This window comes from Zingiber officinale, chromosome 5B (assembly GCF_018446385.1).
Source record: "Zingiber officinale cultivar Zhangliang chromosome 5B, Zo_v1.1, whole genome shotgun sequence".
In the NCBI taxonomy this organism is placed as follows: Eukaryota; Viridiplantae; Streptophyta; class Magnoliopsida; order Zingiberales; family Zingiberaceae; genus Zingiber; species Zingiber officinale.
Genome location: NC_055995.1, coordinates 74,176,447 through 74,199,303, shown reverse-complemented (window position 1 = coordinate 74,199,303; position 22,857 = coordinate 74,176,447). Strand labels below are relative to the sequence as shown.

Sequence of the window (22,857 nt, the reverse complement as noted above, 5' to 3'; positions counted from 1 at the left end):
ATAGTTCAATAGAATTCAGGGTCACTGATTTGTTATATGATGCTCTTGGTCCTTCCATGATTTTTTAATTCAACCATTATCATGCCTAGTAATTTGTTGTATGATGTTGTCGGTTCTTTTCAATCTCAACACATTAATTAGAAGGAGCAAATTATCTATGTTATATTTTAAGCAGCATATACTAAGTGTCATATATGAAAGTTTTAGATTTTACAATGATTTTTTTGTGCTAAATTGCATATGTATATGTGTATCGGTGTGTATGCGGATGCGCGTAATTATCCTTCAATGAATTAAGCATTATGAACAATAGTCTTCCACAGCAGCCTTTAAAAACTTAGTATTCTATTTTATTTGATACATGTACACATTTGTTTTAATTATTTGACATATGGTGGATTATTGGGTCCTGATCATGAATTAACTTTGTATAAAGTATTGTAGATTATCTTTGTTGCAAGTATCAATTAGAAAGGGACTTTTTTTGGTTTAGATATTTTGCATTCCAAATTTAGTTTATTGGTAGTTCTCATTGCAAAACCAGACTGAAAAGCTTTCAAAATGCTTGATTTGAAGTGTTAGAAGGATAGAGATTAGAAAAACTAGACTGGCCTCATTAGAGCTAGAGCAGATATTTGGGGAAAAAAAAATAAATCAATCAAAATTGCATCTTCTATTTCCAGCTTTCAAAATTGCATCTTTACCACTTCCAGCTTTCAAAATTGCATCTTTACTAATATATTATTTATGTGTTTTTACGGTTTACAAATCTCAAGTACTCCAGAGTTGAAATTGATGAAGTGCGGTTCGAGTGGGCTGAATGCATGCTAGATTACATTTGAAGTGCGGTTCTACCTTGATGTGTAGTTAAAAGAATGTTCTACCTTGATTCTGATATCTATTAGCTTTTGATGTAAAATGAATGTTTGCGTATTTTAAGGATACTGTTGTAAGAAGATTATTTATGTAATTTGTGAATATTTGTGTATTTTATGGATATTGTTGAATGAAGAATATTTGTGTAATTTGTGTATTTTTTTTTGTTACTGTATTCATTGTTTCGGAAATCAATGTGCTGTTAAAAAATACCGATATTACATCGGTTTTCCACCGCTACTGTCACGCCCCAGAGGAGTCCCTGTCCGAAGAAATTTCGACAGCATCTCCCCTGTACGGATGACAATCTGAAACATTACTACATATAAAATGTACATCAGCCACACTCGGCTAGAATATATACACAATAGAAATAATATAACCACGCAATTGATATACACAGCCTACCCGGCTGGACATAAATGAATAAAAACAATCACACAGTTAACAACAGCTCACACGGCTGGAAACATGCACAGCGGAAGACACAAAATAATACGAACGTAAAACTAACAACGGCACTAACAAAAATACCTACAACCACCAGACTAGACTCTTAAAAAAACACATCGACTTGTTCAAAACCAAAATACGCAAAACTAATATACATCCAAACAGTGACAAGACCCAAAAGAAACTATCCTCGAGTGTGACGTAGGACCCAGGACCGGCAGCCGGTATCTCTCCAAGCATCCACAACTCACATACTTGCTACCTGGCGAAAGAAAACCATTTTGTGGGGTGGTGAGTATTGGAACTCAGCGGGTATAGAAAGAGATAGTGCATGAACATAACATGTAAGTAGAGAGTGTCAACAGTATACAGTCTCATAAGAGATAGCAGATACTACAATAGAACCAAAGTAAATGCTCATACCTAAAATCATATCCTAGGCTAGGTAAAACAGGTCAAAACTGATACTAACCTGCTAAAGCAAGGTATATACCATATTCTAATGAATAAACCAGTATCTAAACATCTACAATTAGAATATATCTCAACATAAGTAAACATATCAGCATACGCGAACAACAACAATAAATAAGCAATAACAGCATATATAGACAGCAGCAGTCAAAGCAAATATAATAACAGCGTATGCACGGATGGTCACTCCCGCCCACCTCTATGCACCATGACCCCTGTATGGTCGAGAGGCCGGGTCAGTGACAAACTGTACACCACTCCAGCTACCACTCACACGAGTGGCCGAGGGGACAGTTGCATAGTAGCTAACTAGCTACATCTGCGACGGGGTCCCTGCTGCTCGTACTCCAGCTACCACTCACACGAGTGGCCGAGTGCGGCACGACAGGACAAGCGGCATCAACTCCAGCTACCACTCTCTCGAGTGGCCGAGGGTGCGGCATGCATGCAATGACATGATGCGAACAATGCAACAGTCATCACATATATATAAGCAGAAACAGGTATGCTACATGAAGTCAGCATGCTCAATACGGTACATGAACAAATAACAGTTAAAGTATACAAATATGATATTTAGTATCTGCTACGGATCATGGACAACAAGAAGAGACTGTAGGGATATAGAAACGAATTTCTCAAAGATTGCGTGGAAGTATCAAGCGCAGGAAAGTAAGAGTGGAGTCAAGGTAAACAGTCCTTATCCAAAATAATTCATGCACTAAGGTCAAAGTACTAAAAAAAAACAAAGCAAGAAGTACCCGCCTTTACTAGGTAGTCTGAAACAAATCACGCTCCGTTACGTCAAAGTGCTCGTTTCGAAACAACGTCCTGCAATCATGTACTATATCATTAAGCTAATCTCACAAGAACAACAAACTAAACTCAAACCCAACTTAGGTTTCTTAAGAAAACATTGTAGACACATCCACCTAACCACACTAAATCCTATCCCTTCGAAAATCAAAAAGACATGACATGAAGGATTAAAACTTCAGATCCATCCCGAGCTCAGGATTACCCACAACCAAAACCACCTTCCAAATTAAGCTCCCATCGAATCAAACTCATCCACATGGCAAGACAATCTCAATGAATTCCATGGTCGTCAAATAAACTCACAAACCAAGGCTGTACAAAAACAAAGAGAACCAAACAGATACAAACTTAAACCTCCAGAAACTTTAACTATTTAATGATACAGATCATCAAGAATTAATTCCACTACAAATTGATCGAAACCTTCTTGTATCAAAAGGAAACAAATTCAATCAAAACTCCACCGAAGAATAAGAGCAGCTTCATTCAAATCCCAACAATCCAGTACAGAAAATCCAACCAGAACTTCGGTAAATGAAGTGCAGGGTAAACCATATCGTCACCCCAATGCTAATATAAAAACTCGAGTGTGAATACAAAGAGATGTGCGACATCAATAATTTAGTAATCAATCATTTAGCAACATGGAGAGATCTTGCGAAGTGAAACCAATTAGCACTGAAACACCTAATCTAGCATAAGAACAGACTCATAACAATTCCAGTCCGAAATTTCTAGAAAACCGCATACGATTTCAGCCAATAGAATATGCATTTTCAAGTAAGAACTTCACAAGGTATCGAACCAATCTTCACGGAAGACACAAATTAAATCCTAATGTCACAGAAATTCTCAATCCTTAACTAGCATATCCTAAGGAACCCAAATCGTAACTCAATCCGCTGTTAGGCAGTTCTGTCAAGCATTTAAACAAGCAGTTGTCGCACCAAAATTCAAACATCGATACTCATAGAAGAATTCATACACAAGCTCATTCCTAATAGATCGGAAACCACAAAACCACGGCAAAGAACCCTCCGGCTGACAATCCAAACCCGTTGCCGAAATCACAGAGAAATCGAACAATCAAAAACGCACAGTAACAACCAAGAACATCACATAAAAACAAAGAAAACCTAAATCAGTCAAGAACTTCACAGAACGAGTCAATCGGAGCTCATAGAAGACCATCCAACATCCTAGTTTCTAATCCCCTACCTCACAGATATCCCAAGTTCATAAGGAAGTGTACTTGCCAGATTAGTTAGGGCATACCTGTTGGTGCGGTTAGCACTAACGATTTAACCCAGGTTTTGATGAATGACAAATAGGTTAAGTTAGTTTTGTTGTTGTCTGACACTTTGATCGAGTGTGCACGAAGTCCAGCTAGGTCGACGGGCTGACCGGATAGCTGGCGAGGAGTCCAAGCGGGTCGACGGGCTGACCGGACGCTTGGCGAGAAGTCCAGCTAGGTCGACGGGCTGACTGGATAGCTGGCGAGAAGTCCAGACGGGTCGACGGGCTGACCGGACGTCTGGCAGGTAAGTGAGGTAAGTCACTGGAGGGGAGTGACTGTGAGAACGCGTTCCCGGGAAGGGGGCATTAGGCGTCGATCCGGCTTAGATCCATTTCGGATGTCTAAGTCGAGATCGTGACTAGATTCCGGTCTCGGAAAGACGGAATCTAAGTCATACTCTTTTTATCCATCTGTTGAACTTTAACTGTGCTAACAATTTGTTTTACAGGATGTATATTTGCCTCGGACTAACTTTGTTTTGCAGGAAAAAGGAGTTTTTCCGAACAAGGTGGTCCGGCGCCGGATCCGGCGCCTGAGGTCAGGCGCCCGGGCAATTCTATCCACCAAGTCGCCGCCATGTGGAGCATCTTGGTTTGAGCAGATTCGTCTCCAGGTGCCCGGAACAGCATATAAAAGAAGCCCCAGACAGGAGCTTCAGAATCAATCAATCAAGCTGAGAACTCTTCTACTGCTGGTCTTGCTGCTCGACGCTCAGTGCGACGCCAACAAAGCTCCGACACTACGCTCCGTTCTTTTCCCTTTTTGTCGGTATTTATTTTTCAGTTTCATTAGCATTCCCTGTACGGTTCTTTTGTAATCATTATTCCGAATTGCTAGTGATTGCCCAACAAAAGTGGTCAAGGACCACGGGCCTTCGAGTAGGAGTCGTCACAGGCTCCGAACGAAGTAAAACCATTGTGTCTATTTTACTTTTCCGCTGCGTTTAAACTCTTGTTTTTCGAATCGATATTCACTCCCCCCCCCCCCTCTATCGAATCTAAAAGTTCATAAGGAAGTGTACTTGCCGGATTAGTTAGGGCATACCTCCATGTGCGGAAGAGGGGTCGGTTGCCTTGGCTCGGCGGCTGGTGCCCGCGTGAGGAGGAGGGTTGTCGGCTGCTGTGGTGTTTGCGCGCGAGGAGAGGAAGAGGCTCGGCTGTGGCTCAGGAGAGAAAAGAGGCCGGCGGTGGGGGCTGTTGTTGGCCGACGGGGAGGCGGCGATGGCACGGCGCACAGCGCCGCCGGCGCGTTGCGAGTGTGAGAGGGAGGGAGGAGAGAAGGAGGAGAAAGGGGCGGCGTCGGGCTTAGGGCACGGGGGAAGGCGAAGGAGTTTCGGCGCAAGGGATTAGGGAAGAGTATGAAACATAGGCTTTAATAGAAAACCTAGGCCTATTAATCAAATCCCCTATTAAATAGGTATTCCAAATAGACCTTTTCCAAAGCCTAAAATTTTATCCCCTCAAAATACGTCCTACAGGCTCCGATTAAATCCCCGAAAATTCCTAAAAATTTCGTTAAAATTATTCGTCCATTAAACCTTAATATTTAATTATTATTTGAGCACCGTATTTTATAGCTGCAAAACTGATGTTATTAACTAATATTACATTGGTCATATACCGCTGCCAAAACTGGTGTTATTAACATATAATATTACATCGGTTTTACACCGTTGATGAAACGGTGTCGTTAAGTCATACTACACCGGTTAATAACCGATTCGAACACCGGTGTCGTTAAGTGATACTACACCGGTTTTAACTCGATGTCTAAAATGGCAGACCTTTTACATCAGCTTCATAGACATCGGTCGAAAACGTAATAGACACCGGTGGAAAACCGATGTCTATGAGGGTTTTTGTTATAGTGCTTGGAAGCTCCCCCTAGACTTGTGCTTCCTCCTTTGACCTTGACCGACTTCTTCCCCTTTGGACATTGACTTCGATAATGTCCATTTTGATTACACAAGAAACACATGATGTGTTCCTTGCTCTTCTTTGTTGTGGGGATTGTCTCCTTGGGCTTCTCCTTGCCCTTGGGTACTACTTGGCTCTTCTTTTTGACCAACTTGGGACACTTGCTCTTGTAGTGCCCGTGCTCCCTACACTCAAAGTATACGATATGATTTGTATTCTTAATTGAACTAATTATACCTTCATGTGTAGAGGTGATGCTTGATTCTCCATTTGATATAGCTTGCATTGTGGAGGTTGCATTATCTTCCTCTTCTTCTCCTCTTGAGGGTGTGGGTGCTTCCACCTCTTCAACTCTTGAGGATGTGGATACTTCCACCTCTTCCTCTCTTGAAGATGTAGAAGATCTCTCATCTTCTTCCTTCTCCTCCTCTTCATTATTCTCCTCGAATGTTGGCCTCGTGTCAACATCGGATTGGTCCTTCTCTTCTTGGACCAATGCGCCCTTCTCCTTGGGCTCCTTCACTCCTTGGAGTTGTGTAGGGTTCTCATGATGAACAATGATCTTTTTCCAAAGATCACATGCACTTATGTATTCACCTACACTCAAAAGGATATTAGAAGGTAATAGATTTAACAATATTTTTGTTACCTCCTTATCGGCCTCCGAGTGCTCTCATTGCTCTTCGGTCCAATGTCGAGGTCGGAGGAGTTTACCCTTCTTGTCCGTAGGAGTCAAATGGGTCACTCAATACAACCCATTGGTTTCAATCCATTTGGAACCATGTCTCTAGCCGATTCCTCCAAAAGGTGAAGTCTTCCTTGTCGTATGGCGGAGGAATCCGGATGTCCCATTCAAGTGGACCTCCCATGTCCATCTTCTTCCTCTAGCTTCTTGCTCTCTTGGCGGTTAGTCCTCAGAAGAGCGGTCTCGTTCTGATACCAATTGTTGGGACCTTTGTGTCTGCTAGAAGGGGGGTGAATAGCGTCTCGTCGCACACTTGTGCTTGCTTCGTCTTGATATGCAGCGAAAAATAAAAGAAACAACATATAATGCTAACACCTAGGGTTTACTTGGTATCCACCTTAAGATGAGGTGACTAATCCAAGGATCCACACACAACACGCTATCTCCACTATGAAAACCTCCTTCTCGGTCGTAGCCGAAGGCGGAGAAGCCTTGTACAAACTCACACACAACAATACAACTCACACAAGAAGGAAATACAAAGATACAAGTGAAACCCACACTTCTTCTTGCTTACTTGTTGCTTGTTGTTGCCTCTTGAACCTTGAGAGAACACTCCCAAGAGCCTTCAAGAACTAGCGGTGAAGATCGGAGAAGCTCGCTGTGAATCGCAGCAAAATCGCAGGAAGAAAGCTCACAAAGAACTAGCGAAGAAAACGCTCCGCCCAGGCTATATACAGTGCTCCCAATCGATTGAGATCAACCCCAATTGATTGTCACGTCACATCCGCACAATCCTAGCCGTTCATCACCTGCATCCTGCCCAACGGTCACTTCCCAATCAATCGACCGATCGATTGGGACTTCCTGAATTGATCGGTCGATCGATTCAGGACCATTCTGTGTTCTCGCGATCGCGCGAGAACTCCTGCTGCCCAATCAATTGGCCGATCGTTTGGCAGCTCCCAATCGATCGCCTGATCGATTAGGAAAGCTGCTGTGCTCACGATTTCACCTCCCAATCAATCAACCGATCGATTGGGCCTTCCTACCATCGCAGCACACTCCAATCGATCCACTAATCGATTGGGCCCTGGCTCAATTGATCGCCCGATCGATTGACCAGCCTGAACTTGACTCAAACTCAAGTCCACACTCCCAAACCCAACTCCTGGTCAACCGTGACCTGTTGGGTCTCCATGCCTAGCATTTGGCCTCACCCGACCAACCTCGAATTATCCTTCTAGCCTCCTCCATCAGCCTTGCGTCCCTCGGATATCTCCCATCCTTCACGCATTGCCTTCAGGAGCTTCCTTCGGCCTCATCCTAGTTATCGAGTTCTCCTTGCCAAGTCACACTAGAATTTACCTTGCCAAGACCACATGCTTGGACTTACAACCTTTGCCAAGATCACACTTGGACTTTTCGTTGCCTGGCTCCTCACCAGGACTTTCCAATTGTCTGGCTCCTCACCAGGACTTCCTCCTTTGCCAAGATCACACTTGGACTTCCAGTTGCCTGGCTCCTCACCAGGACTTCCCAATTTCCTGGCTCCTCACTAGGACTTTCTCCTTTGCCAAGATCACATTTGGACTTTCCAATTGCCTGATCTCACTTATCAGGACTTTCACCACCAAGTCTGGTTAACACTGACCTACTTGGATTTTCACTCTTGCCAACCTTCCTGTTGGACTTACCTTTTTCAGATGCCTAAACTCCAGTTAGGACTTTCCCATTGCCTAAACTCCAGTTAAGACTTACCCTGTCAAGTCTCTGGTCAACACTGACCCACTTGACTTGTCTTCTCATCGACTTGGTCAATCCCTCGAACATCTCCACAATCGGACAATTGCTCCAGCAATCTCCATATATTGTCAAACTCCTTATATTGTCAAACATCAAAACTCAAATCCTGACTCAAGCTTGACTCAACTCAAGCTTAGTCAAACTAGTCAAACTTGACCTAGAGAAATTGCCCCAACATCGAGGTATGCAACCGGTTGGCTCCCACGAAGATTCGCTCAGCCTGAGCGAGGAGACGCCCATGGTGGTGGGCGAAGGCGAGGCTAGCCATGCGCCGAGCGGAGGAGCCACCCCTGGCTCACAGCCTTCGGCAGAGCAGCGCCCCATTATTCCCATCGAGGAGCCATCGGGCTCGACCTCCTCTGACGTGCCATTGACCCGGCACAAGAGGCGAAGGGTCGAGCCGTTTGCTATGTCGACGGTGTAGTCGGCCAAGCAAGTTGGCACTTCGACTCCGGCTCCGCTTCCAGAAACAGCGGAGGCTTCATCGTCCGATCGGACGCCCTCCTTGGTCGAGCTACCGCAGAGGACCGTCACTGCATCACTCGTGGCCTTCATGTCGCCGCCACCGAAACCCCTGAAGGTTAAGCGGTCTAGCATTTTACCGGCTTCCTGTTAGGAGGCCTCAGCTCACTCAACCCCGAGCGGCCGACGATCTATCACGATGATCCTCCATTTGCCAACGAAAGATTATAGCGAGTCGAGCGCTGAGTCCCGGACCCCTGAGCACCATATCATCATCCGGGGAGCGCTCGCCGAAGTCTGGGAGGATGCCCAAGCCCGTACGGTGATACTACCTCCAAGCTCCCTCGCCAACAGTCACACTCAAATGGCCACCGACGTAAGTATCTTAATGCAAATCCATGGCTTACCTCCGTTTTGGCACTAACCTTTTCCCGTTTATCCACAGTACTGGGTGGAGAGCCTGGCCATGTGCAACAGGCTCGCATTCTTAGAGGATGAGTTCAAGAAGCTCCAAGTCTTGAGCGACCCATCCTCCATCACTCAGAAGAAGACAGACGTCGAGGTAGCCAGGCTCTGGGTCGCTCTAGAGAAGAGCGAGAAGCTACTCGAGGCCGAACGAGCCAAGAGTGTCGGCCAAGCCACCATGCTGGAGCGACTTAACAAACAAGTCACCACTTTTAACAACAAGATTGAGTCGGCGAAAGCAAGGAAGAACCAGGCCATCACCGATTTGGACGAGAAGAATAAGGAGGCCTGGGCCCTCGCCCAGAAGCTGAAGTAGGCTGAAGACTTCCTGGTCACCGAGCGGGACAGCCGCTCGGCCGAAGAGAAGTCCCTCCGCAATCAAATTTCCACTGCCAAGGATGAGCTGGAGGGCTCCCGGGTGGCATTGAAGATTTATCAAGATGCCGAAGGGAGTAGGTTTGAGGCCATGAAGCAAGCCTACATCCGTTCGGACGCATTCTGCGATAAAGTCATCGACCAGGCCCTTCAACTATTTGACTTGGTGATCAAAGGGACAATCGATCAGCTTCACGAGGGAGGACACCTGCCGGTCACTTTGACCAGCAGGGTCATCAGCCGGGACAAGCTCACCGCCTCTCTGCTGGACGACGTCCTAGACTATCTTGAGTGAGGCTGAGAGCTTTATCTTTGTAATCTCCCCCTTGTAAATTTTAAAGTATCAATGCATGCTTGACCGTTCGGCGGGGCTATTTCTTATTGTATTTGATTTTTGGTTTTCCTTTAGTCGTATTGTAGCTCTATAACTCCTCCGATCAGGCATGGTTTGCATGCGCGTCTACTCGATTCGCTCTACTTTCGAAGTATTTTGGTCCATTCTCCCGAACGGGCCATTCATCTACAAATTTAGGGGATTTTGGGCAACCCTTATTCGCAGTCAGCCGTTCGATAGCCCACGTAGACTCGGGTCTATCATCGCCACTTGACTATTTGACGAAGCCCCGGGTTTAGCGTCGCCGCTTGACGATTCGAAGCAGACCAGCGTTTAACATCGCCACTCAATAATTTGGTGAAGACTTGAGTTTAAGGTCACCGCTCGACTGTTGTTGGAGACAAGGTTTTAACGTCGTCGTTCGATGATTTGTCGAAGACTTGGGTTTAAGGTCGTCGCTCGACCGTTGATAGAGACAAGAGTTTAACGTCGCCGCTCGATGACTGATGGAGACAAGAGTTTAACGTCGCCGCTCGACGGTTTGACGAAGACTTGGGTTTAAGGTCGTCGCTCGACTGTTGATGGAGACAAGAGTTTAACGTCGCCACTCAACAGTTTACCGAAGACTTGGGTTTAAGGTCGCTGCTCGACCGCTGATGGAGACAAGAGTTTAACGTCGCCACTCGACGGTTAATGGGGACAAGAGTTTAACGTCGCCGCTTGACGGTTTGACGAAGACTTGGGTTTAAGGTCGTCGCTTGACCATTGATGGAGACAAGAGTTTAACATTGCCGCTCGATGATTTGTTGTAGACCCGCGTTTAACATCGTCGCTCGACGATTTGGTATAAATTTGTACACCTGGGTTTAAGGTCGTCGCTCGACCACTGGGGGAGATGCACTTAAAGAGGTCTTTGCACCTTTTTTTAATTCAAACTTGGCCCTGCATTCGACAAACATACAACAACTACGAAGTACAGGATTCACTTGCGCACCTCTCATCAAACCCTATAGGGTTGATGATGGTTCGCACTTCATGGCCTCTCGAGCTGCCTCCCCTCTTCGTCCTCCAAATAGTAGGTGTCTGAACGGAGCTTCTGCAAGACCTTGAACGGTCTCGCCCATGGTGCCTCGAGCTTGGCGACATCGCCGACTGGCTTTACTTTCTTCCAGATGAGGTCGCTGACATGGAAGGACCTTGGGATCACTCGCTGATTATAATTTTGCTTCATGTGCTGCCAGTAGGCCATTAGCCGAACAACGACTTTTGCCCTTGCTTCGTCCACCAAGTCAAGCTCCATCAGCCTTCGTTCGAAGTTCCCATCGTCATAGCGCTGCACTCGATCAGACTCTACTCCAACTTCCACGGGGACAACCACTTCGTTGTCGTACACTAACTAGAATGGGGTTACATCGGTCTACTCTTTCAGAGTTGTGTTAGGGCTCACAACACACTAGGGATCTCGTCGACCCAGCTGCCTCCCATGTGGTCGAGCCGAGTGCGCAAGACTCTGAGGATCTCCTGATTGGCGACTTCTGCTTGCCTGTTGCTTTGAGGGTAGGCTATTGAAGTGAAGGATTATTGGATGTCGTAACCTTCACACCATTTTCTGAGCTCCCGACCGACGAAATGCCTTCAATTATCGGACACAAGCTGGGGTGAAATTCTGAACCGGTAGATAATGTTTGCCAAATAAATTTGGTGACCATCTATTCGGTGATTCTTGCAAGCGGCTCGGCCTCTACCCATTTTGAGAAGTAGTCCACCGCTACTAGTAGAAACTTTCACTGACCGATTGCCATAGGGAAAGGTCCGACGATGTCCATGCCCCATTGGTCGAACAGGCACGCTACCATGGACATTTTCATTTCCTCGGTCGGTCGGTGTGATACGCTGTGATACTTCTGGTAGGACAAGCAAGTCGCTACCGTCTGAGCGGCATCTTCCTGGAGGGTTGGCCAGAAATATCCGGCCAGAAGTATTTTTCAAGATAATGTGCGGCCGGCCAGATGACCTCCGAAAGAGCCTTGGTGCACTTCCTTTAGGATGTACTTGACATCTTCTAGTCCAACACACTTGAGGAGGGGCCGGGAGAAGGCCCTCTTGTAGAGTTGGTCGCCTATCAGTGTGAACTGCCTGACCCTCTTCTTTATCAAACGAGCTTCTTCCGAATCGGCTGGTGCGGTTCCTAAACGTAAGAACTCCGTCAGGGTCATCCTCCAGTCGTTTGGGAAGGTGATTCCCTCCATACAGTCGATATGGGCCACCAATGAGACTTGATCGATCGGCTGACCTATGGTGATCGGGGTTAATGAACTGGCTAGCTTCACTAATTCATCTGCCTCCTGGTTCTCTGATCGGGATATCTTCTGGATAACGACCTCCTGGAAGTTGGCTCTCAGTTTCTCAAAAGCCTCTACATAGAGCCTCAGCCGTGTGTTGCTTATTTTGAAGGACCCGGATAATTGCTAGGCGGTGAGCTGGGAGTCCGAGTAGATGAGGACCTTAACGGCTCCCACATGCCGAGCTGCCTGCAGGCCGGCTATCAGCGCCTCATACTCCGCTTCGTTATTAGTGGCTTTGTAGTCCAGCCGGACGGACAGCTGCATCCAGTTTTCCTGAGGTGATATAAGCAATATGTCGATCCTGCTGCCAAGCCGAGTAGACGAGCCATCCACATATATCCTCCAAGTTCCTGCCGACTCATCACTCTGAACTTCTGTGACGAAATCTGCAAGGGCCTGGGCCTTAATCGCCGACCGGGGTTGATACTGAATGTCGAACTCACTGAACTCTGTCGTCCACTTAATCAGTCGTCCAGACACTTCTAGATTAAGGAGGACTCTTCCCAAACGTTGTTGGTCATCACTATTATTGAGTGCGCTATGAAGTATGAGCGAAGCCTTCACGCGGTGAGTACTAACATATAAGCTAATTTTTTTAGACCAGTATAGCGAGACTCACCATCTTTTAATATGTGGCTCAAAAAATGGACAGGCTGCTGCTCCGGGCTATTCTGCCTAACAAGAGCTGACTCGACCGCATGCTCATTAGATGATAAGTAGATCCAGAGCGGCTCACCCGTGACTGGCTTGGCTAACACAGGCAGTGAGTTCAGATACTCCTTCAGCTCCTCCAGCGCTTGGTCGCACTCGGCGTCCCATTGGAATTTTGTAGCTCGGCACAATATCTTGGAGAATGGCAGGCTCTGATCGAATGACTTGAATATGAACCGGGACAGCGTCGTGATCCGACCGGTCAGCCTCTGAGCTTCCTTCAAATTCTGAGGCAGAGGCATGTTCTGCAAAGCTTAGACTTTGCTCGAATTGACTTCGATGCCTCACTCGGTGACGATATAACCCAAGAAGCGACCACTCTTTGCGCTGAACAGACACTTGCTCGGGTTCAGCTTTATCCCGTATGCCCTTAGCGTCCGACAAGTTTCATCGATATTTGCACATATGTCAGCAGCTCAGAGGGATTTGATGAGTATGTCATCGACCTATACCTCCATATTATGGTCGATCTGCCGCCAGAACACTTTATTCATTAGCCTCTAGTAGGTGGTTCCGGCGTTCTTCAGTCCGAACGGCATGATGTTGTAGAAGTACGTTCCATCGGTCGTGATGAATCTGACCTTCTCTTGATCCCCACGGGCGAGTGACACTTGATGGTATTTTTTATATGAGTCGAGCATGCAGATCAGCTCGCAGCCCGCCGTTAGGTCCACCATTTGATCTATCCTGAGCAGCGGATAGAAGTCCTTCAGGCACGCCTTGTTCAGATTGCGGAAGTCGATGCAGACTCGTCACTTGTTGCCCGACTTGGAGACTAGCACAACATTGCCTAGCCAGCTCGGGAATTAGACTTCCCTGATATGGCCTGCCTCCAGTAGCTTCTCTATCTCCACTCGAATGATCATGTTCTACTCCGCGCTAAAATCCCTTTTTCTCTATTTGACCGGACGAGCATCTGATCAGATGTGAAGCTCGTGCTGGGCCACGCTTGGGGAGATGTCAGGCAACTCATATGTCGATCAGGCAAACACATCATGATTCCGTTCGTGGCAGGCGATCAGCTCTGCCATCTTCTCTTCCTCTAGATCGGCGGCAACGAAGGTCGTGGCTTCCGACCGACTCGGGTGAATCTGAACCTTCTCCTTTTCTTCATATACTAAAGTGGGAGGTTTTTCGATGATAGCATTTACCTCTAGTCGTGGAGTCTTCTGAGCAGCCTTGGCCTCGATCTTGACCATTTCCACATAGCAACGCTGAGCAGCCAATTGATCACCCTTGACTTCGCCCACCTGATCATCCACTGAGAACTTCACCTTCTGGCAGTAGGTCGACACTACTGCCTGGAACTCGTTGAGGGTCGGACGGCCCAAGATGACGTTGTAAACTGATAGCACGTCCACTACTATGAAGTTAGTAGCCCGAGTTCTCCTCAACGGTTCTTCTCCCAGTTAGATGGCCAATCTTGCTTGGCCGATCGGCAAAACCTCATTGCCTGTGAATCCATGGAGTGAGGTTGTCATGGGCAGCAGCTTGCTTTGATCGATCTGCAGCTGATCGAATGTCTTTTTAAAAATGATGTTCACCGAATTCCCCGTGTCGACGAAGGTCCAGTGAATGGTGTAGTTGGTGATCACCGCTCGGATGATCAAAGCATCATCGTGAGGGATTTTGACACCCTCCAAATCGCTGGGCCCGAAGCTGATCTAAGGCCCTTCAGCCTTCTCCTTGCTGCATCCTACGGCATGGATCTCCAATTGCCGAGCGTATGATTTCCTGGCACGGTTGGAGTCGTCTCCGGTCAGCCCTCAGGCGATCATGCCTATCTCTCCCAGGGAAGTGTTGTTTTTATTTTCCTCTTCCCGAGCAGACAACCTATTTCACTCGGTCAGGATCCTGGAGGGATCGATTTCCTTCCTCTGCTAATGGTGATGGCGCTTGGGCACCCTTCTTTCTTCTCGTCGCTTGGTCAAGCGACGACGATCTCGTCGATCAGGAGATGGGGAGCGATGGCGATATCCCCTAGGGGTCGGTCGGCTGATGATTGGCGTCAGTCCTCGGCAGTCCCGTGTGTTGTGCGTCGCCGACTGATGGAATGAACAAAACATAGGCGTCCATACCTTGCCCTTTGACGCCTTAAGCCAGCCGGACGCCACATGCTGTACGGCATGTGCCCTGGTCTCCTAGTGTAGCCATACCCCTTCAGCCCTTGGCCCTTTAGGTGGCTAATGGCTGCTTAACAATCAGCGCTCGGCCGGCGCCGAGTGCTTGGTCGATGCTTCCTTTCTTCTAGCCGCTTGGGTCTCCTCCACGTTGATGTATTCGTTGGCATTCTTTAGCATGTGGTCGAAGTCCCGGGGCGGCTTCCTGATGAGTGATCGAAAGAAGTCCCATTCGGTGAGTCCCTGGGTAAAGACATTCATCATGGTCTAGGACGAGACCGAGGGGATGTCCATGGCTACTTGATTGAAGCACTGGATGTACGCTCGGAGTGCTTCCTTAGGCCCTTGTTTCAGGGCGAAGAGGCTGACGCTCGTCTTCTGGTAGAGTCGGCTACTAGCGAAGTGGTGCTGGAAGGTGGCTCGGAAGTCCTTGAAGCTTCGTATCAAGTTGTCTGGTAGTCTTCTGAACCAGTGCTGCGCCGATCCGGAGAGAGTTGTGAGAAAAACTCTGCACTTTACTCCGTCCATGTACTGGTGCAGCGTAGCCTTATTGTCGAACCGATTCAGATGATCATCTGGGTCGGTCGACCCGTTGTACATCCCAATTGCTAATGGGGTGTAGTGCCGAGGCAGAGGGTCTTGTAAGATCTTCTCTGAGAATTGTCTGTTGATCTGTTTGAGGGATGCGGCGCCTCGGGGCGCTTTTCCTTTCCGCGTATCCCGAACGGGCACCTCGTCAGAAGAAGATCCCCACTCCTGATGCGCTTGGGCTATCTCCGAGGGGGTTTAGAACAGAGCTCGTGGAAGGGGATCGACGTGGGCGGCGCTTCCCCTTGGGTGCCGATCGGCCTTCGGTTCTGCACCCATACAGAGAGTTGCTCCGCTCGGTTTTCTTGCTCCACTCGTCTATCGACCGCCAATGTTGTAGGTTGCGGCGCTGGCCGATCGGCTAGCGCTTGTTGTTGTTGTTGCTCCATCATTTTTACTGCCCATGCTTGCACGAGCATCTCCAGCTCCTCTTAAGTGAGCGTCATGGTGGTTAGTCATCCAGGGACTTCTATCTTCTCGGCTCGGATTCTTGTGATGTTCCTACAGACGGAGTCAAATATGATCCTGTCCGAAAGTCGAAAAGTAGGATGCTGGGGCGTGGCGCTCCTGCTGACATTCGGTGGACTTTGCTTCTGCCTGCAACACAAGCAGCGTCAATGTCGAGCCAGTGAAGGGTTCCCCGGTGATGGCCTTTCGACGCTCAAGTCAATCTCCGGTGAAGCAAGAAGAAGCAAAGAGAACTATTGTGCAACAGTAGAAATCGCGAGAAAAGCATACCTCCGCTGATGTCTGGACCCCCCCCCCCCTTTATATAAGGCTCCTGTAGCATGTGTGCACGCTTCTTAAAGCGGGCACGCTTTCCTCAAAAAGACACATCAGTAAAGTGTCCCTGACACAGTACCTTAATAAGCCAAGCATATCTCTGAAGTGACAGTGGAAGCTTCTGTCGTATGATTCTCTGTCTGACCATGCTGTCTGTCAGCGACACTAATTCCCAAAAGGATGTCGAAGGATATCCCGCTGTGTCTGTTACTTGGTTGAGAGGAATGGCCGCTCGGCCAGAATTCTAATATCCTTGCATTATCTACTGTTACGCTAAGTTGGATAACCTTTCGGCTGAAAGTCCACTGTCGCGTCGAGCGGAAGAGCCACTTGGCTGAAAAGTCCTCTGTCGCACCGAGCGGGAGACCCGCTCGGCTGAAAGAGAGAGTCGCTCGGTTGAAAGTCCTCTGTCCGTGTAGTCCGCTGTCGGGCCGAGCTGGATAGCCGCTCTGCGTGGAGTCCTCCATCTACATGCTCGGCGAGTATCTCACTGTCTGCGTGCCCAGCTGATGTCAGGTCTGCTGTTAGGCCGAGCGGGGAGCTGCTCGGCTTCTACACGTCCCTTGAGCGTCGGTTTGATTACTCCCTGTGCCTAGACGATGGGTCGGTGCTCAACCCCCCGATTGGCTCATAAATCGTCCGATCGACCAGCAATATTCATCTGTTGATCATCTTGACTCTAACCTCCACGTGGCAGCAGGGTGGGACCCCGCTCAATGACCGCATCACTATTGAAATAGATCGAGCACAAAATTTCTTTTCAACGTGGAGTAAGTGATCGATTTACACAAACATGATCAGTAGATTGATCGACAAATTTGAAAGAAACATAACAACAAACAGTCGGTGAGCGTCTTCTTCGTTTCATGTCTATGTTTTGGGTTTCAGGGCAAGAACGTACTGGATCCTCCGCCGTCGTGTTCTACGGCGCCGGCGTCGGCGCCGGAGCTCTTGCAGCAGTGCTCACACAGCGGCGGGGCGGAGACAGTCAAGCTCCGGCGGCAGGAGGGGCAGGACGCGCTGGACCGAAGCCAAACGTCGACGCAGTCGCGGTGGAATCCGTGGCCGCACTGCAGCAGGACGCGGACGATCTCGCCGTCGGCGAACTCCGCGAGGCATATGGCACAGTCGACCAGCCCGGCGCCGCCCCCCAGGGTGGAGACAGAGGAGTCGAAGGCGAGCGTGGGGAGTGCGAGGAGGGCCTTCTTCTTGGCGCCCTTGCTGGGAGGAGGGGCGGCGGCGGCGGCGGCGGCGGCGGGAGCGGCAGCGCGGGGGCTGGAGCAGCGCGCGACGAGAGCGAGGGCGACGAAGCTGAGGGCGGCGCAGAGAAGGACCGCGAGGATGACGACGACGTCGGCGTCGAAGGGGATGGAGGCGCTCGATGGCTCAGCCGAGAAGAGGAGGAACCTCGCCGGAGACCGCATCGTGTCGTGGATCGTGACAAGTCTGCGGACGATGGCAACGGAAGCGCCGTTTTTATAGTGGCAAAATTATACGACCGTTTGCTGCGTTACTTCTATACGAAAATCTCGGTTAACACGTGCTAAGCGCGTTGACTCTTCCACTTCAGGATCTTGACTCTGGCGCGGCTCATCTCTATCAAGTCAACTCTCCACTAAATATAGAACATGCAAATCCAAAACTCAAAGGTCCACAGATATGACCAACTGGAGGACACTTTTAAGCTAGGTGGCATCCTCTCTTTTGCCACTTTCGTTCAGATTTAGTTTGTAAATAACAAAAAATAAAAAACTGTGATTTAATAAAGGCAACTAATTTCAGTTTAGTCGATTATAAATTTTAATCAGTTTATTATTTTATTATTTTGATGGAAAAAGAAAATTTTAATGGATTTGTTGAATTTTAAAAATCCTCGTAGTGGCCATCCTTTTCAATCATGAGGAAATGGTTGTGCCTAATTACCAGGACCAAACTGGATAAGGATTATGATGCACTTTAGTGGAAAAAGATTAGATGTTTTTATTTAAAATTACTTTCAGTGTAGACCTGAATTAAAATAAAAATCTAGTTTTCTTTATTTAAATCGAACCCAATCAACTAAAAAAAATAAAAATATAATTATTTCATACAATTTTTTTTTGAAAATACTAAAAAGTTTTTTTAAAAAAAAAATTATATCATTGAAATCACGATCATCTCTTAAATTTAACCATATTTTTTTATAAATTTTTAGAGTTTTAATAAAAAATTTAAATATTTAAAAGAAAATAAAAGAAAACAAGGTTAACAATCTTTTAAAAAAATTAATAAAAGTATTTAAAAAATAAATTTTTTAATAACAATTATAAGACAAAAAAATGAAATAAAATTTAAAAAAATAACAAAAAAAGCTAAAAATAAAATTATTTTGCTACTGTTTTGATCAAAGTATTACTATCTTTGTGTTGATTTCATTAAAATATCACCACCTTTTAGTGCTATATTTTTTAAATCATCACCACCTGAGTTGATCCTTCCTTGAGACCCTGCATAACGGGAGCTTTGTGCATCGTGCTATCTTTTTTATCACCACCTTAGTTTCTTTAAAACATCATCACCTTAGTATTATTTTCGTTAAAGCATCATCGCCTTGGTGCTCAAAAGATAGAATACCTAGAGATTTGGTTAAATAGGTGTTAGTGCAGAATGTACTGACAATTGAATTAGTTTTTTTATATATGATAAAAAGTTTAAATTTAGATCTTATGTGTTTGATATGCTTCTTAAGTATACATACTCAAATACTTTGATGGATTTAGAGGATCAGACATCAGGCAGAAAGTCCAGATGGCCCGGGAGGATCGAACTGGCAAAAAGTCTAAATATGTTAGAAGGACCGGATATCTAGCAAGAGGAGTCGGTGAGTTAGTGTAGACCAGACAATAAGGTAAGGAAAGACCTGGTAAGTCAGGGATCAGACGTCAAGCATGAAAGTCTAATATATGGTAAGTGAGATAAGCTCCTGGAGTGAGTGCAGTGAACTCGGGTCCCATCAAGGACAACCCCTAGGTGTTGATCTAACTAAAGAAATCAAGAGATTTCTAACTTGAGATCAAGATCATCCTAACTATTTGTTTCATGCATATATCTATTCTAACATTGTTTTGAAGGGTAAATGTTATATTTGTTCTAATCTTATTTTACAGGATAAAATGCTCTAACTTTGTTTTACAGATATTCCATTGACAGAAAGTAAGGTTCAATCGACGAATCCATAAATTGTTCTGTCGATGGAACAGAGTGTTCAGTCGATGGATTAGGCTCCTCCAACAGATCAGATTAGAGCATACAAAGAAGGCAAGGTTCAATTGACGGACAAGGTGGTTTAGTCAATGAAACTACTTGATTTACATGATCTGATGGATTGAATCACAACAAACAAGGAAGGGCATAGGTTCTATCGACGGATCAGGTGAATCAGTCGATAGAACAACTTGATTCCGAGATCTAGCGGATTGGATTGCAACAAATTAGTGATTCGTTGATGGATAGATCATTCAGTCGACGGAACAAATCAATTAACAGAACATCTTATTCGTCGATTGAACGAGGGCTATAAAAGAAGGGCTCAAGATTCAAGCTTATGATCACTTCTCTATTCAAGTCATTTGTGTTAGGACCTTCGGATAGCGGCTAGAGAGGGAGGGGTGTGAATAGCCGACCCCAAATTCTCGTTTCTTCCTACAATTTGAGTTAGCGCAGCGGAAATAAAAGATAGAAACGAAACGGGAGAATATCAAACCTCAAACGCGACGATATAACGAGGTTCGGAGATGATACTCCTACTCCTCGGCGTGTCCGTAAGGTGGACGAATCCTATCAATCCGTCGGTGGATGAGACCCCGGAAAACCGGCTAATAAAAACTCCTTCTAGGTGGAGAAACCTCGCCACAATCTCTTGCAACAGCAAGATCAGAGTACAAGAAATACAGCAAGAAGCCAAGAACAATATGAATGTAAAAACACTAGTTTGCTTTCCTTCTCGTCGACTGTTGATGAAGCTGCAACTTCACGGATGCCAACCACAGCAGCAACTGTTCAGTTGGAGACCCAGCCGAGGGAAGATCACACGAAGCTTCAGCAGTGGAGAGCTCAACAAAGCTCAGATCGCAGGAGCAAGAAGAAGTAAGTGCAACAACAGTAGAGCCCCTCCACCTTATATCAAAACCTGCGAAGAAGAAGACAGAAATCTAGCCGTTGTGTCTCAACGGCTAGACCTGGACCGATCAGGCTCCACCCTGATCGCTTCAGGATGGATCTGATCGGTCGGGGGACCGATCAGGCCCTACGCTGATCGGTCCCCAGACCGATCCCAACTCTCACAGAGAGTTGGTTGCGATCCCTGATCGGTCTATGGACCGATCAACCTATAGGTGGATCGGTCCACAGACCGATCAGCCTATAGGTCTGAATCATATCGCCTTCTAACTGATCGGTCAGCAGACCGATTAGATAACCCACAGAAAGCTTCTGTGTGGTTACTGATCGGTCCACAGACCGATCAGATAACCCAGTGTTTCACTGGATCGGTCAACAGACCGATCCAGATACCCATATTAACACTGGATCGGTCAGCAGACTGACCCAATTTCCCAGCCTTAAACCTAAAGCCTTCCTGATCTAGAGAACGAGCTACCGAGCCCTCTCTGACCTAGTCCAGAGAACGAGCTACCAAGCCCTCTCCGACTTCCACGGCCGGTCCAGAGAACGAGCTATCGAGCCCTTTCTGACCCAGTCCAGAGAACGAGCTACCAAGCCCTCTCCAACTTCGTCCGGTCCAGAGAACGAGCTACCGAGCCCTCTCTGACCTAGTCCGGAGAACGAGCTACCGAGCTCTCTCCAACTTCGTCCGGTCCAGAGAACGAGCTACCGAGCCCTCTCTGACCTAGTCCAGAGAACGAGCTACCGAGCCCTCTCCAACTTCGTCCAGTCCAGAGAATGAGCTACCGAGCCCTCTCTGACCTAGTCCAGAGAACGAGCTACCGAGCCCCTCCAACTTCGTCCGGTCCAGAGAACGAGCTATCGAGCCCTCTCTGACCTAGTCCGGAGAACGAGCTACCGAGCCCTCTCCGACTCCATCCAGTTCAGAGAACGAGCTACCGAGCCCTCTCCGACCTCCCATGCCAAGCTTCCATACTTGGACTTTTCCCCGTGCCAAGCTCCCTGCTTGGACTTTTCCCGTGCCAAGCTCCCTGCTTGGACTTTTCCGTGCCAAGTCTCCATACTTGGACTTTTCCCGAATCAGGTCAACTCAAGTCGGGTCAACCAGATCAACCTTGACCAAAGGTTGCACCCACAATCCCCCAAGTTCCTATTCTTGTCAAACATCAAAATATAACTTCTCCATTATTGTCAAACATCAAAATATACCTCGAGTCAGGTCAATTCGAGTCGGGTCACCCAGGTCAACCTTGACCTAAGGTTGCACCAACAATCTCCCCCTTTTTGATGTTTGACAAAAATCATAATCAAGTTAGGTTAACCCGATAACCTAACTTAGGTTTTCCAATAGTTCTCCAATGTTCTTCCTTGAACATTCCCCCCAAACTCCAATGTTCTTCCTTGAACATTCTCTGGACATTCTCCCCCTTTCATGACACACATCAAAAAGAGTGAATCAAGGTCAAGAGTTTCTTCCTAATGAAAGTCACATACCTTTCATTGAAACCCTTAATTTCCCCCTTGATACTAAAATCAACAATCAACTTAGTGATAATCTCATATCACTCATCCTCAGAAATCTTGACGAGTAAAAACTCCCCCTAAAGGTCAACTTCTCCTTGACCATTAGGTAAAACTCCCCCTAAAGGTCAACTCCTCCTTGACCATTGCACCAACAATGTCTTGGAGAGTTTCAACCCTTTAGAAATCTAAAACACCAACTTCCATAGCTGAAATTTCAGACAACATTCGAAAATCAGCATTTTGGCACGCTCTGATCGGTCACCAGACCGATCAGGACTCCACTAGATCGGTCACCAGACCGATCCACACTTCCCTAGATAGGTCCAGTGACCGATCCAGACTTCCCTGGACCGATCAGACTCTTCTCTGATCGATCCACAACTCTCTGATAAGAATTTCTGATTTTTCTCCCGAAATTCAGAAACCCCTAAAAAATTACAGAAAATTTCAAAAATTATAAAATTTTGAGGATACATTCCTCATAACATATATTATCATGTAAAAATAGTTTTCTATGAAAATAACTCCCATTTTTTAATCTTGATACAAAGTTCGAAATACTTTGAAATAGCTCAAAGTTAATCCATCTTTGTATCAACTTGCTCAATGATGAATGCTATCACTAGAAAAGCTTCATCAAGGTTTTTCAAATCAATTTTGAAA

General features: G+C 46.6%; 1 protein-coding gene across 1 annotated transcript; it reads right to left on the bottom strand.

Moving 5' to 3' along the window:
* Positions 1 to 17,248: 17,248 nt before the first annotated feature.
* LOC121987491 (probable E3 ubiquitin-protein ligase ATL44) lies at positions 17,249 to 17,971 on the bottom strand. The gene has a single exon (XM_042541258.1). The coding sequence runs from the start codon at positions 17,931 to 17,933 to the stop codon at positions 17,394 to 17,396; it is 540 nt and encodes a 179-aa protein (XP_042397192.1). The 5' UTR covers positions 17,934 to 17,971; the 3' UTR covers positions 17,249 to 17,393.
* Positions 17,972 to 22,857: the final 4,886 nt, after the last annotated feature.